This window comes from Pezoporus occidentalis, unplaced genomic scaffold (genome assembly GCF_034315485.1).
Source record: "Pezoporus occidentalis ecotype Australia unplaced genomic scaffold, CSIRO_AGI_Poc_V1 ctg285, whole genome shotgun sequence".
NCBI classification, from domain to species: domain Eukaryota; kingdom Metazoa; phylum Chordata; class Aves; order Psittaciformes; family Psittacidae; genus Pezoporus; species Pezoporus occidentalis.
This window is the reverse complement of record NW_026914774.1, coordinates 64,182-76,932: the sequence shown is the minus strand read 5'-3', so window position 1 is coordinate 76,932 and position 12,751 is coordinate 64,182. Positions and strand designations below refer to the sequence as shown.

At 41.6% G+C, this 12,751-nt stretch overlaps 2 protein-coding genes across 12 annotated transcripts in view; both read right to left on the bottom strand.

Annotated features, from left to right (window-relative positions):
* The window catches only part of CAPN10 (calpain 10), a 39,702-nt gene that overhangs the window by 12,838 nt on the left and 14,113 nt on the right, over window positions 1-12,751 (bottom strand). For 5 of the 10 annotated variants that reach the window (XM_062625951.1, XM_062625953.1, XM_062625952.1 and 2 more), the window contains exons 1-2: window positions 1,102-1,239; window positions 813-1,018 (exon numbers count right to left, since the gene is read on the bottom strand). In XM_062625951.1, coding sequence (XP_062481935.1) covers window positions 813-956 — 144 coding nt within the window. In that variant the 5' untranslated portion in view covers window positions 957-1,018; window positions 1,102-1,239. The other 5 variants (XM_062625944.1, XM_062625943.1, XM_062625947.1 and 2 more) reach the window with 5 other exon arrangements.
* ABCC5 (ATP binding cassette subfamily C member 5) overlaps window positions 6,406-12,751 on the bottom strand; it is a 69,478-nt gene continuing 63,132 nt past the window's right edge. For both annotated transcript variants that reach the window (XM_062625942.1, XM_062625939.1), the window contains 4 exons: window positions 11,934-12,042; window positions 10,286-10,510; window positions 9,912-10,054; window positions 6,406-9,241 (listed from right to left, as the gene is read on the bottom strand). In XM_062625942.1, the coding sequence (XP_062481926.1) occupies window positions 8,969-9,241; window positions 9,912-10,054; window positions 10,286-10,510; window positions 11,934-12,042 (750 nt within the window). In that variant the 3' untranslated portion in view covers window positions 6,406-8,968. The remainder of the gene's footprint in view (window positions 9,242-9,911; window positions 10,055-10,285; window positions 10,511-11,933; window positions 12,043-12,751) is intronic.

Genomic DNA, 12,751 nt, shown 5'->3' with positions numbered 1-12,751 from the left:
CGGGAGATGGAAATTAACTGATCAGCCCTCAGGACTAATCAAGGTGCAAGGTACAAAAGCAGAAAGTTGCACACAGGGCTCCACAAAGTAGTTTGTTTGCCATTTCTATCTGTCAGCTCTACCACAGTTCTACTGCCATCCCCAGATGGAGGCAAAGAAAAACAATACCACTAAAACCAACATATGTCTCTTCTCCGTTACATTTTTATATCGTTTTTGTTTTCCCCCCTCACAAAGGAGGTATCATAAACACTTTAAAGGAATGTACTGCAAAAACGCATTCTAAACTTTTTAGCTCTCACATGACCTGCTCTGAAACCCAGCTGCAAGTTTAAAAGCAATACAAGTCATATGACATTATAACCTTAAAAAAGTTTTATTTCATGTTTTCAAAGAAATCAATAATCACAAAAAAAAAAACAACAAAAAACCAATATCTTTCTGAAAACTCAAAAATCCAGTTATTTGTTTTCAAGACTGCTATGCAATAATTGAAAAATTTGGGAATGACATTTACGCTGTTTCTTTAACTCAGTATGCACATTATTTGCATAATGAAACATAAAATATCTGAATTTCTACTAGTGCCATGAAATCCAAAAGTTCAACAGGATTTAAATCAAACCTACAAACAAGCACCCAGAATTAAATAGCATAACTCCTGTATCGCCAACACTGACATTCATCAGTTTTATCACTTCTGTATTTCTAAACAATTAAAATACCCAAAACCAGTCACTCACTGCTAACCAGCATTTACTACCTTACAGTTCAGTTCTGCTAAAATCAGTCTTTTATACCATAAAACTCACCTTAGGTCTCAACCAAGAGATCTTGCCTCTGAACTGTGCAAGTGGGGTAGAATAATCAAAAAATAAAGAGGTATCACTGGCTGGAAACGTGGGGTCTGTATAAAGGTCTCTTTTCACAATTAATTGCCTTTTCTCTCCCAGCATTTTCAACACAGTCTTAGGTAGCTTTGCCGGCTATTTCCAAGACTATATTGCCAAGCACCAACCTACAACACAAGTGAGCGTTACTCGGGAATTGTAACTGAGAAACAAAAAGCAAAGATTTATTTAGGAACAAAAAGTCTCTTACTCCTTCCGCGGAGCACCCTGCACCACGCCATTGCCGGTCTCTTTCAGCACCTGATACCACCCTAGAAGTCCCCAGCTCTGCTGGAAAAGAGAAAGGGGGAATCTCTGAGGTGACCTACACCAGAAGCCTTCTTAGTCCAGGCCCCGCACACCCTCCCCACAAGTCCCCCCTCCACCACCCCCCCTTTCCCTCACACCACCCCTATTAAGGGGCTCTCCACACACACCTCCTCTTCCTCTCGAGACATACCCTCGCCACACACACACACACACACACACACACGACGACCCCCTTCACCACAACGGGCCTCAACCCGGCCACCGCTGCACACGTATCCCCCTCTCCAGCGCGGCAACCTCCCCGCCGCCATGCCCGGGGCTGCCGTTACCGCGGCAACGCCGGACACACTCACCGCCGCTCAGCCTCTCGCCCAGCCCGCAGTTAACGGATCGTACCGCTAACCAATGAGAAGGCGGCGGGCGAGCACGTGGTGCACGCACCACCAATCCGACGCGGCCTGCGGAGCAGGGGAGGGCAGGTCCCAGCGTGCCCCGCGGGCGGCGGTGGTGGCCGCTAGAAGGAGGTGGCAGGGAGGTTACGGCAGTGCGGGGCCGGCGAGCCTGGGCGGTGTTCTGCACTCGGGAATAGCTGGAAGAAACTGAACGTTCTCCTCCTCAGAGCAGGAGGAGGAAAGCTTAACGGTCACCTAGCTTAGCTGAACCTTAGGAGGGTGAGGAAAACGAAGCCAAGGTTGTGACAAAAACTGCCTGAGAAATTGTGGGCCCTCACAAAGTCATTTTCCGACACAACAGCGAAGATCACATATTCATGTAGTTTGTCACTACCTGGATGAGGGCTGGCGCCCTCCTTCTGTGGAGACGGTATGAAACAGTTGGAGTTGTTCAGCCTAGAGAAGAATCCAGAGAGACCTTAGAGCAGCTTTCAGTGCCTACTGGAGGCCTACAAGAAAGGTGGAGAGGGCCTTTTTACAAGGGCCTGTAGGAATAGGACAAGGGGGAATGGCTTTAAACTGAAAGTGGGTAGCTTTAGATTAGATATTGGAAAGAAGCTCTTCACTGAGAGTGGTGAGACTAACAGGTTGCCCAGAGAAGCCATGGCTGCCCCATCCCTGGCAGTGTTCAAGGCCAGGCTGGATGAGGGTTTGAGCAACATGGTCTAGTGGGAGGTGTCCCTGCCCATGGCAGGGGCGTTGGAACTGGGTGATCCTTACAGTCTGTTCCAACCCAAACCATTCTGTGATCATTAATAACTGTCCAAGGGCTGAACTGACAAAGGAAATAACATTGCTTCTCATACTTTGATAGCTATTACTGCCTCATCGAATAAAGAAAAAAATACATTAAAAAATACTGACTTGCTAGAAACAAACAATGCCAAAGGAAATAAATAAAAAAAACAAAAAACAAAACAAGGCTGCCTTTTTGTTTGTTTGTGGTTTTGGGTGGGGGTTAGGGTGGGTGGTTTTTTTTTTTGCATTTGGGCCTCTTACACAAGTATGGTCAAATAAGCAGGTGCTGATCCGATGTGAAAGGACATGATGCTTACAAAAAAAGCTGGTTTTCACACTCACCTATAATGATGGGTTCAAATCTAAGGGTTATGTTACCTGGTCATTGGGCAGGGAGGTTGTTTTAATGAAAGAGATCCACAGAACACACCGGTCTGACTCATTTCTTCCAGAAATGAATGCAGAAATCCTCCTCTCGAACCTCTGCCTTGGAGAAACAAACACAGGTAACTGTAGTAGCTGTCTAACCACAGACTGACATTCTCGGCCCCTTACTTATGCTCGTTGCACAGACCTAAGGCATACAGCAAATTTAATCAACAAAGACATTTCACATTGGATGTTTCCACCCTTTCAGGAGCAAAGGAAACATTGCCATCAGTAAGAATAAGGACCTCTCTTGTCTACGGCTCATGCAAGAAAGCTGCAGCTGCACAGGCTGCAACTGAGCTGACACAGGAGGGCTCTGTTCAGGGAGGGAAAAGACAAACAAGGCCTCTGTGTCAGGAACAGTGAGGCTCTCATCTGCATGATTTCACCCTTGCTGTGCTCTTTAGGCAACAGCAGTCACAGGTCACAACTGCATAAATTCCATTAAACGCAAGATTCTAGAAAGCAATATGAATATTGAGCTCTAACTGTAAATACAGTAGATCCAATCTGGAATAGTAAACTAGTTACACATGTAACAGTATTTATTTATGATGTTATTAGAAGAGATGGACATTATCTTGGTCTCTATCTGACATGCTTTCCTTGCCTCACTGCAAAGTTCAAAACTGGCAAATTCATACATTATGCAGCTGGCAATGGGTGGGTTTTTTGTCTATTGACCCCAAACTTCTGGGAGCAAAAGCAGCAGAGAATTTTCTCTGTGGCCTCTTGGCAATCCTGCTGGATTAAACTACTCCTGAAGACAAAAACACAGGTCTATTTATACAGTAAATCTTGAAGAGCATATTTTAAGACAAAATGACACTTGCCTTTTTGTTGATCTGTTTCTCAGTGCACTTTACTTAGGTTCCTCCTATTCCTTGTGAAAGAAGAAAGCAGACTTCCAAGAAGTTGTGTCCATTTACTATGAGAATTTAAACATTTAAAAAGGATTTGCAGCCAGTTAAATAGCTTGTTTCCACATGAATGAAGACTATTCTTTGACAGAGTAGTTTTTGAGACTTTCATGATAATTTTCCAGTTTGGGGGTTTCACCACCTCGTGTCTGCTTTTGTCTCCAATTCCAGATGGTCCAAGGACAGGGAGAAGGTTAAAAGTGATCGAGCAATGGTGCTTGGGCACAACACGTGTGTTTGTTTCTGCAAACTGACACACCACAGAAGCTGTTCAAATGCACTGGGGAGCTCTTCACATTCTTTGGATCCTCATACACAGCTTAGTTCCTGCAATACCGCTCGGCTGACAGTGGTCGGAGCAGTGTCAGAGGAACTGCACAGAATGGTATTTTGCTTAAGGGAGGTTTGGGGGGGGCATTTGGGGTTTTTGCTCAGAAGAGCATGGTTTGGAAGTCTCTGATGGTTTTCGTCAGTCAGCCAGAAGCAGCCTGGTATCACAGTGCTCTCTGCAGCTACTGCGAAGACAGGCTCATCTTCTTCCAGAGCAGCTTGGCCTGAGGAAGATTACCACTGCTAGGCAAACATCTCCCTCATTACCTCAGGCAGACCTCTAGGAGGTAGAGCAGAGCTCCAAACTTCCATGCTGGCTACCGCAGCACACAAGAACAAGGTGGTACAAGACACCTAAATTAAAACAATGCACAAAGCTTAGTCATACATTTAAGGTCACACACCTGGATTGTCAGCTGGGTATGACTTAAACCATGACACTTTACACCAAATCATAACAGCATGAAGAATATCCCATTCCTTTCCTATCACTTCCCACTCTTCCTCAAAACCCAAGTATGTGTTTAGAAAAGGGTCAAATACTCTGCAAAACCCATTAATGCCATTTCTTAAGTTTCAGAGAGACTTGTCACTAGTGTAACACCTTCCCTATATGGCAGAAAGCACACTATGTTCAACATAACCCTAATTCTCTTGACAAGAAATCAGAGGTATAAGACTTGATTTTTTCCAGTGCAGAAGGTGCACATAGAGTCAGGGGAAGCGTTCATACAGGTTCAGCCACGTAATGCAACCAGCTAGTCCCCCTCTGTATAGAGTGAACAGTCATCTCCAGAGTACAGATTAGCTTTTTCTCTACACTTCTTTATCTATAAAACAAAAGGCTGCTGTGTTCATGTAAGACATACTTTAACTGTTGCCCAGATTACTAATGTAATTAATGGAAAATAGGGTAAGTGCACAATATTAATAAAAGATTTTTTAAGTGGTGCAAAATACACAGCAGCATAAGGTAATTTTTGAGAAAGTGTGCAATTTCCACTTTCAAAGGATGCTGAAACATTATGTTTCACCCCAGAGCTAAAGCAATACATAAAATGTGGAAGACATACCTTGCAGCAAGAGACCAAACAACTCCATCTGTTTTCTTTACGAATTAAGAGGTACTTACATGGGAAAGAGTTTAGTAACAGTAAGCAGTTTATGTTTCTCAAACAAAGCAGCAGCTTTGAGAGCCAGAAGCTGAAACTAGACAAATCCAAACTAGAAATTAGGCATGTAGCTTTAGGAATGCAGGTAATGAAAAGCTAAAACAACTTACCTGAGGCTTCAGCAAACTCAGTGTCATTTAAGTTCGGTCCTCCCAACAGAAAAAGTAATTCTGTGTCTCAGAGGATAGTGGCTTGATTTCTACTGTGGTTTCTTTTGTACACAAAGTCTGATACTGTCATCATAATGACCTTAAGCTTTTATCAATCTATAGTAAAAAGTGTGAAAACAAGTGTTACGTGATTTGTAAGAGCTGACTGTATTGTGGTGTTTTATCTTTGAGCACACACAAACAGGGAAAACACACTGAAGTGAACTTAAGTGAACTGTGCAATACACGTGCTTAGTATGGATGTACAGAAGATCCTGTGTTATCTGGAAAAGGCAATGTCCAAGGTCATTGCAGTGCAAGAACATGAGAAAATTTGGGTTAAATGAGAACGCTTGGAATGCTTACTTAAAATTGTGCTTGGTTAATGAAGTGCATGGTTAGGATGTTGCAACATATCATGACAGCAAGATTACTGATATAAGCTTGACAGAGTAATATGTGTAGCTAATAACAATTATACTTAATGTATTAACCAACATGGCTACAAAATGCTAAAAAAAAAAGTCATATTCCATTTTATTGAAGGGTTTGGCTCTTCAGAGCTCTTCCACAAGTAGTATTTTTAGGTCCCGTGTTGCCTTGCTCAAAGCTGCAATGAAATAAAGTAACAGCTTTCATTTTCAATATAATAAAGATAACCCTATTTCTTGGCATCTGCTTAAATAAAACCAATTTGCTGTACTAATCTTACTTTAACAGCTCAGAAATGAACATACCAAAGGCAAATAGATAGTTTCTATTTAATCTCAGTCTAATTTGCCTGTCAATGTGAAATCTACTACAAATCAGGCCAGAAAGTAGCCTGAAGCATTAATTTAATTTGTGTCAACAAAAGGAAGGCTTATCTCCACAAACTTGCTGCCAATTTTTCAACTCTTCAAAATAAAAATGCACTCCTTGTTCACAGGAGGAGCAAGAGTACCTGAAGAAGGATGCATAGAATGCTTACAACAAATCTTGCTGCGTTTCAGAGAACAAGCCTTATGAAAATAGCCACCTGTTGGGTTCTCAGAGATGAAAGCAGAAACACTAACTTAGATTTCATGTTCTTTAATCAAGAAATACAGTCTATTAGGTTCAGCCAACATTTCCCTGCATTGATGCATGTATATGCAAACACAGTTGATCTGATGTATTTCAGTCAGTTGTAGTAACAATATTTACTTTTGATTATTTGCTTTTACAACTTCTCCAACTTCTTGCTGTTCAGCTCTTAAATAGCTTCCAAACTCCCTCTATGTTGCACTCCAGAAAAAGACAAAACAAAGACAATGTACCAAGTTAGCTCTTCCACATATCCATAGCAGGGATGCTGAAAAACTGCCCAAAAGACTAAACTTGTCACAAAGCTCAGTTTAATTTGACAATCATCATAAGGCATCCATGTAAATTTAAAATTCCCCACCAATGTGTCACATATATTCTCCATGACATGTTACAGTGGAGCCCTGGGATTCCAAAAGCTGCTAGTGGTTACTGGTCTTGGCTGGGCTGCTGCTGCTAGCAGTGGGGACCAGGAGACGCAACACCAACAGTGGTAACTTGGGAAGTGGAAAATCAGCTTGCACAGATCTCATTCAATAGAACAACAAACAGAAAGAGATTTGTGCAGAAAGCATCATTCTCCGTCCTTTCTGGAAAAAAAGAGGGAATTAAAAGGATAATCCCGATTCAAGAAACAAAGAGCAGAGCTTGGAGTTCTGAAGCCTAACAATGCTGATGACCCATTTTAAAAACTATGAAGCACTAGAGAGGCCTGAGTTCATTATTGCTTTATCCCAGTTCAGCCCAGGCTAAGGCTATGGTGAAGTCCAAATTAATTTAAAGCCAGAAAATGCAGATCCAGTAACAGCACCTAAGTCCCCATCCACACATGGGTGTAAACAGATAGTTTCTGTGAAAAAAAAAAAAAAACAGAAAACCAACAAAACAAACAAAGGCAAAACAAAACAAAAAAGAAAAAAACCCCAAAACAAACCCCACAAAAAAAAACAAAACAACTCCCTAATTTCCCCTCTTCCTGTGCTATGTAGATCCCCATAGCAGGGCTAAAATAAAATTTGCCCCAAATTATATATATTTTTTCTCACATCTCCTTTAGCTGAGCCTCTTCCAAATGTTTCACTTTTCATTCCAACTAGTTCTCTATCCTGGTGATACATCAGCTCAGAGATGCTTTGTGGGTGCTCACTGAGTGGCACACAGGTACTCACACATTAGAAACGATGTGGTGCAGTCTTAAGAACCACTAGGTGTACTCTCTAATACCCAACAATGCTTTGCCCTCCCCTTCCTGAGACTGAATGGTGCAGATGGAAGAGAGTATCTTCCCATCTGGCATGCCTGGCCAGTGAGCAAGAGAAATAGCATGCTGTGTAAATGAAATGGCATCTTACCACCACAACCACAAGTCAGAAAACAGACTTGAGTAAAGCAGGGCTTAAAAGTCTTCTATCAAAAACGAGGGTGCTTCCCTCATGCTATCATATGACAGGGCAACTGTTATTCGGACAAATGTTATTCAAGGCAGTAAAATTTAGCACAATCTCCATGGTTGACTTACAGGCCTAATTTATACTAGGGATCTTCAAAACAAACAAACAAAGAAAACCCAAATTTAAATTAAAGGTCCTGTTAATTCTTCCAAAAGGACAGAATAGAAGATAGAGTGCATGGGACAAACACATGTGCTACACATCCTAACACACAAAGGTTGCAGCTAGACTTGTCAAAAGTTAAAAAGATTTAGGCATCCAGCTAGTACCAGAATTGATGGCTTTTGGGCACCTGATTTTAACTTTTTTGAAAATTCAAGCCTACACATTTCTTTACTGCCCTTCCCATTGAGTGTAAAGGGAAAACTGAAGGAAGGGTTAACTACAGAAGGATTTCAAATACATCATAAGGTTTCCCATTATTATTATTTAGCCACCTAGGGGCAAGGGGGAACAGGAGCTATTTAAAATTAGTTTCTTAATTACTTAAGCATTAGTCCCCTACCTCGCAATCACAACACCTCCATCACAGTAAGGAGCATAACGTGAAAACTTGTTTGCTCCCACCAACAATTCCTCAGTCTCTCCTTTGCAGAACTTCAGTCCAAATATCAGGGTAATGACAGCTTGACACATACACACTCTCCAGCACCATACACATGGCAAGCAGGACATGCCTCAGTGGCCTCAGACAAAAAAAAAAAAGAACAAACAAACAAAAAAAAAAAAAAAAAAAAAAAAAAGGAAAGCAAGCAATCAACTGAAAACCCCATAACCACCAACCCACAGACTTGGAGAAACCATCCAGAAGAGCCTCAGGAAAGGGAACTATCCACTTTCCATGGAGAAGCAACTGCCCAGGAGTCTCTGCCCAGTATAAACTGAATAAAAATATCCACCCCACAGCTGAAGGAGGTCTCTGAAATCTGGCAGTGTCACACGCTGGATACTTGAAGGCACATTTGCTTTGTGTTTTGGGAGACAAATCCAGTTACAACAACACACTGCAGCTGCAGGGCTGAAGGAAAGGAGGTGATGCTTGGTATCTTTCCTCTGTTTCTGTCCCCACTTTCAAGCTTCATGGCTGGCATGAACTGGTGTTCTAGGCAGACACATTAACATCCCTGAGTGAAATGGCACCATTTGTGGCCTCTGAGGCTTTGTCCTCAAGCACCATTGCTGGTGTGTCTGTAGTGACTGCTGTAGTGTCAATGGCAGGAAATGGATTCAAGCCCTGTGATAAGATCTGTTGGATGGTTTTCCGAAGATTGGGGTGCAGCTGGTTTTGGGTCTGGTAAAAAATTTCTAAGGCAAAAGACTTGAGGGTGCCAGTGCAAAGGTCCTCGTAAAGTGGAATTGTATACATCCGAGACATCTGCGAAAAAAGGAAAACTAGATAATGTCACTTCAATCAAAGTCAAGAGGTTCAGCTCTCCTACAGCTACACTCCAACAGCCCTGAATGACTTCAGACTGGAAACAATACATTCCTTCAAAAGACAGCCAAGTCTATTCTAGAGAAGTTTAATGTAAAGATTTTTATGAACGATAATAAAAAAACATCTGTTCTCTAAGACTAAGCTACTTCCACAAATAACAGAACTATTTTTAAAAGACTGAGAAGAGGCCACAGAGAACACATGCATTAACCTTTTGCTCCTGCACAATAAAAACTAGTGTAAGGAATTTGATGAGCCCTAGTCTTGCCTGAAGTATAAATATTCAATCACATTATTTAGCAGTGCGAAAATATCCGGTCTCGAAAAGGCAGAGCTGCTACAAAGCAACACAAAAAATGCACTGGGCAGAGCTGGGACAAAGGTATCGAGTTAGGCTAGAAAAGCAGAGATTATCTGTAGGCATTTCAAATGACATCTGCCCATTCCTCCCCGCCCGCTAGCAGGTGAGCCACGCTCAGCCCCTTAGCAACACACCTGGTCTACACTTGGCCAGGAAGCAGAAGTTCCAAGGTCTTTCACGTCGCATTTCTCATGCACATGTCTCATGCACTGAGAGGTGCAGTGATTTTAATCCAGCAGTTAGTACCTGGTTTTCCAAGAAGCGACGGACTTTGTAAAGGTCTGGATAATAGTCATTTCGGACTACAATCTGCAACCAGCGGATACGGATTTCTGCATTCATGGAGTCCAGCTGAGAGGAGTAACATTCCGAAAGCTTTTTTATCACCTCTGAAGAGAGTACATACACAGAGAAAGAACTATGACCTATTTTGTTGAGTTTGAGGGTGTCAGAGAATAACGAATCATTAAATCTCAGAATGGTTTGGGTTAGAAAGGACTTTTTTGCTCAAAGCTGCATCCAACCTGGCTTCATGTTAATGATAAGGTCAATGAGGGATAGGGCTTTTTAGAATTAATTATTACAGGAACACTTTTCTGCTATCCTGATAGAGTACTCACCACGTGGCAGTGGTGACCCATCCAGCAATCTGTCCAAGAAAAGTACGGTTTGGAACGTTCTCCATTTAGTGAGGTCAACCCTGCTGGCAGCAGCAGAGTCCAGAGGCTCTGTGGTCCAGAGTTTGAAGAGCGTCTCCACCGGTCTGGTCAGACTGGATCCCTGAGATAAGTCTGGCTCAGCTAATGGAGGTCCTGTAGCATTGAGCCAACGTTCAAACTCCAGTCCTGGAACAAGGAGCACCAAAAATGTGGAGCAGGAAGCTCTGCAGGTAGCTTGGCTGCCTCAAGGCTCAGGATCGGTCAGTACAGTTAAGAGAGGTTCTAACAATAGCAAATCAGACTGACCCATAGTTACAGCAACATTAATGTCTTAGCAGCCTCAGCAGGCTAGCTTATGCTACACCAGGAAAAATGCCAGCAACACTCTCCGAATTTAACCATGAGTTCTCTAGAGTTCACCATTACAGTGGGTAAGTACAAGAAATGCACACGCTTTTAAGACAGCCAGGCCAACAAGTGTCTGTGATCAAACAATCTTCTAATATAAGATTTTTTTGTGCATGCGTTTCTCTTCCTCTGACTTTTTTAGGAAGATTGAAGAATAAGGGGAAAACCTGCTTCGTTAAAAAAAAAAAAAGATGAGGGTGCTGACTGAACTCCTGCCCAGAAGCAAAACCAAGCAATTGTAAATGTATTTTTAAAATCAATAACTAAAAAAAACCCAAAAGTTTCTCCAAAAGCAGCAGAACTAGCAGAGCCTGGTTTCCAATGGAGCTCTTCCTCTTAACCCTTTACCACCTCAGCACTTTCCTAACCCTTGGCAATACTTCCTGTTCCACACCATCCACCCTAAAACTGTTCTCTCCTGCATCCCCTGAATATTAGCCAGGCAAAAGTTAGCATGGGCTGTGGTTAATTCATTAGCCAACCAGTGGGCCAAATAAAACTGCTGAGCTCACACTGCAGCTTTTCCTTCAGCACGCTTGCTCATCTGCATCTCTCCACAAAGCTTGTAGGAACCTAGTGTTCTTAATAGCTGTACTCCACTGCCAGTCTGGTTTAAACTAACCAACAGGTTCAGTGATTACTTACCAGGATGGACACATGGCAGGATAACATTAGTCTCATTTCTTTAAACAAGTGGGCTAATAAGCACCTAGTAGTTTACTGACCTTCCATAAATCCACCCACAGCTATAAATAGGGGATGTAAGAGAGTGTGAAACATTATGGAAGAGATTTTATCCGCATGGGTGGGACCTTGGGAAAAGTTACAGTTCTCAAAGCAAGTTGTCTGTAATTCAAGTAGATGAAATTTCAAAGTGCATTCACCTTTTCCCTGCATTTGAGCATGTGTAAATCTCACATGCAGTAATCACGATGTCTGCAGCATGAAAGATGAGTTCCTGAGAAAGTTAACTGAGGGCTACTCAGCTAATCAATGCCAAAATTGTCAGCAATTTAAGATGTTCTCATTCCCCAACTGAAGGGAGTAACAATAAATTACAACCATTTCTATCACAAACATGTGGCTGTTGCCAAAGGGGTCTGTTTACCTTAGAATTTTCTTATACACCCACAAAACCAAGCACAAAATTTACCATCCAGATTTTCTACAGTGTTTACAGTTAACTAAGTAAACTTCCTACCTGCTTTGCTCTCAACACATTGCTCTTTCAGCTCTGGAAAAAAATTCAGGAAGGAATCCAGAAGATCTTGAGCAACAACACTGGTAAATTTGTACTTCTCAATGTAGGCCTGAAACAGTAAAAGGGATAAATTATGGATAGGAGAAAGACAGCTTCCTTTCAATGCAGAGCCACTACATGCAACAACAATAATAATAATAATAAAATAAAAATAAACCTATATAAAATAAATATATTTTCTATATAGAATAAAAATAAAATAAAAATTAAAAAAAATAGTTAAAAAACAACAACAAACAAAATAGAGATGGAAACATAAAGCAAGCATTTGGAAGGTTTAAAAAATAAAATAAAAAAAAAAAAAAAAAAAATCAAGAAAAATATTCTCCCTCCTTCCCCCAGCTGAGGAAAGCACCATAATAAGAAAAAAACTGGGTAGCTGCAAATACACTGACAGCTCAGTACAGCTCTTCTTCTGATACAGATCACAGATACATCAACATATCAAGGGCAGGAAGGTCTCCTCATACTTGACACTAGTGGAAAGTCAGAACACAGCTGGCCACTGTATTATTCACTGATCAATTACGGACTAAAGACACCCTTACAAAATTAAAGATAAGAGAAAGATGGATGGGAAGAGGAGATGAAAAGCATGCATGCAGCAAAAAGAAAAAGCTGCATGAATTGTTTCACTTCAAAAACCAAGTCAATAGCTGACATAATTTTCTATATGTTTTGCAAATGTACTTCAAGGCACGAAACCTGCCCCAATACAGGAAATCATGTCCTTTGTCACCCTGGCTAAAAACCCACAA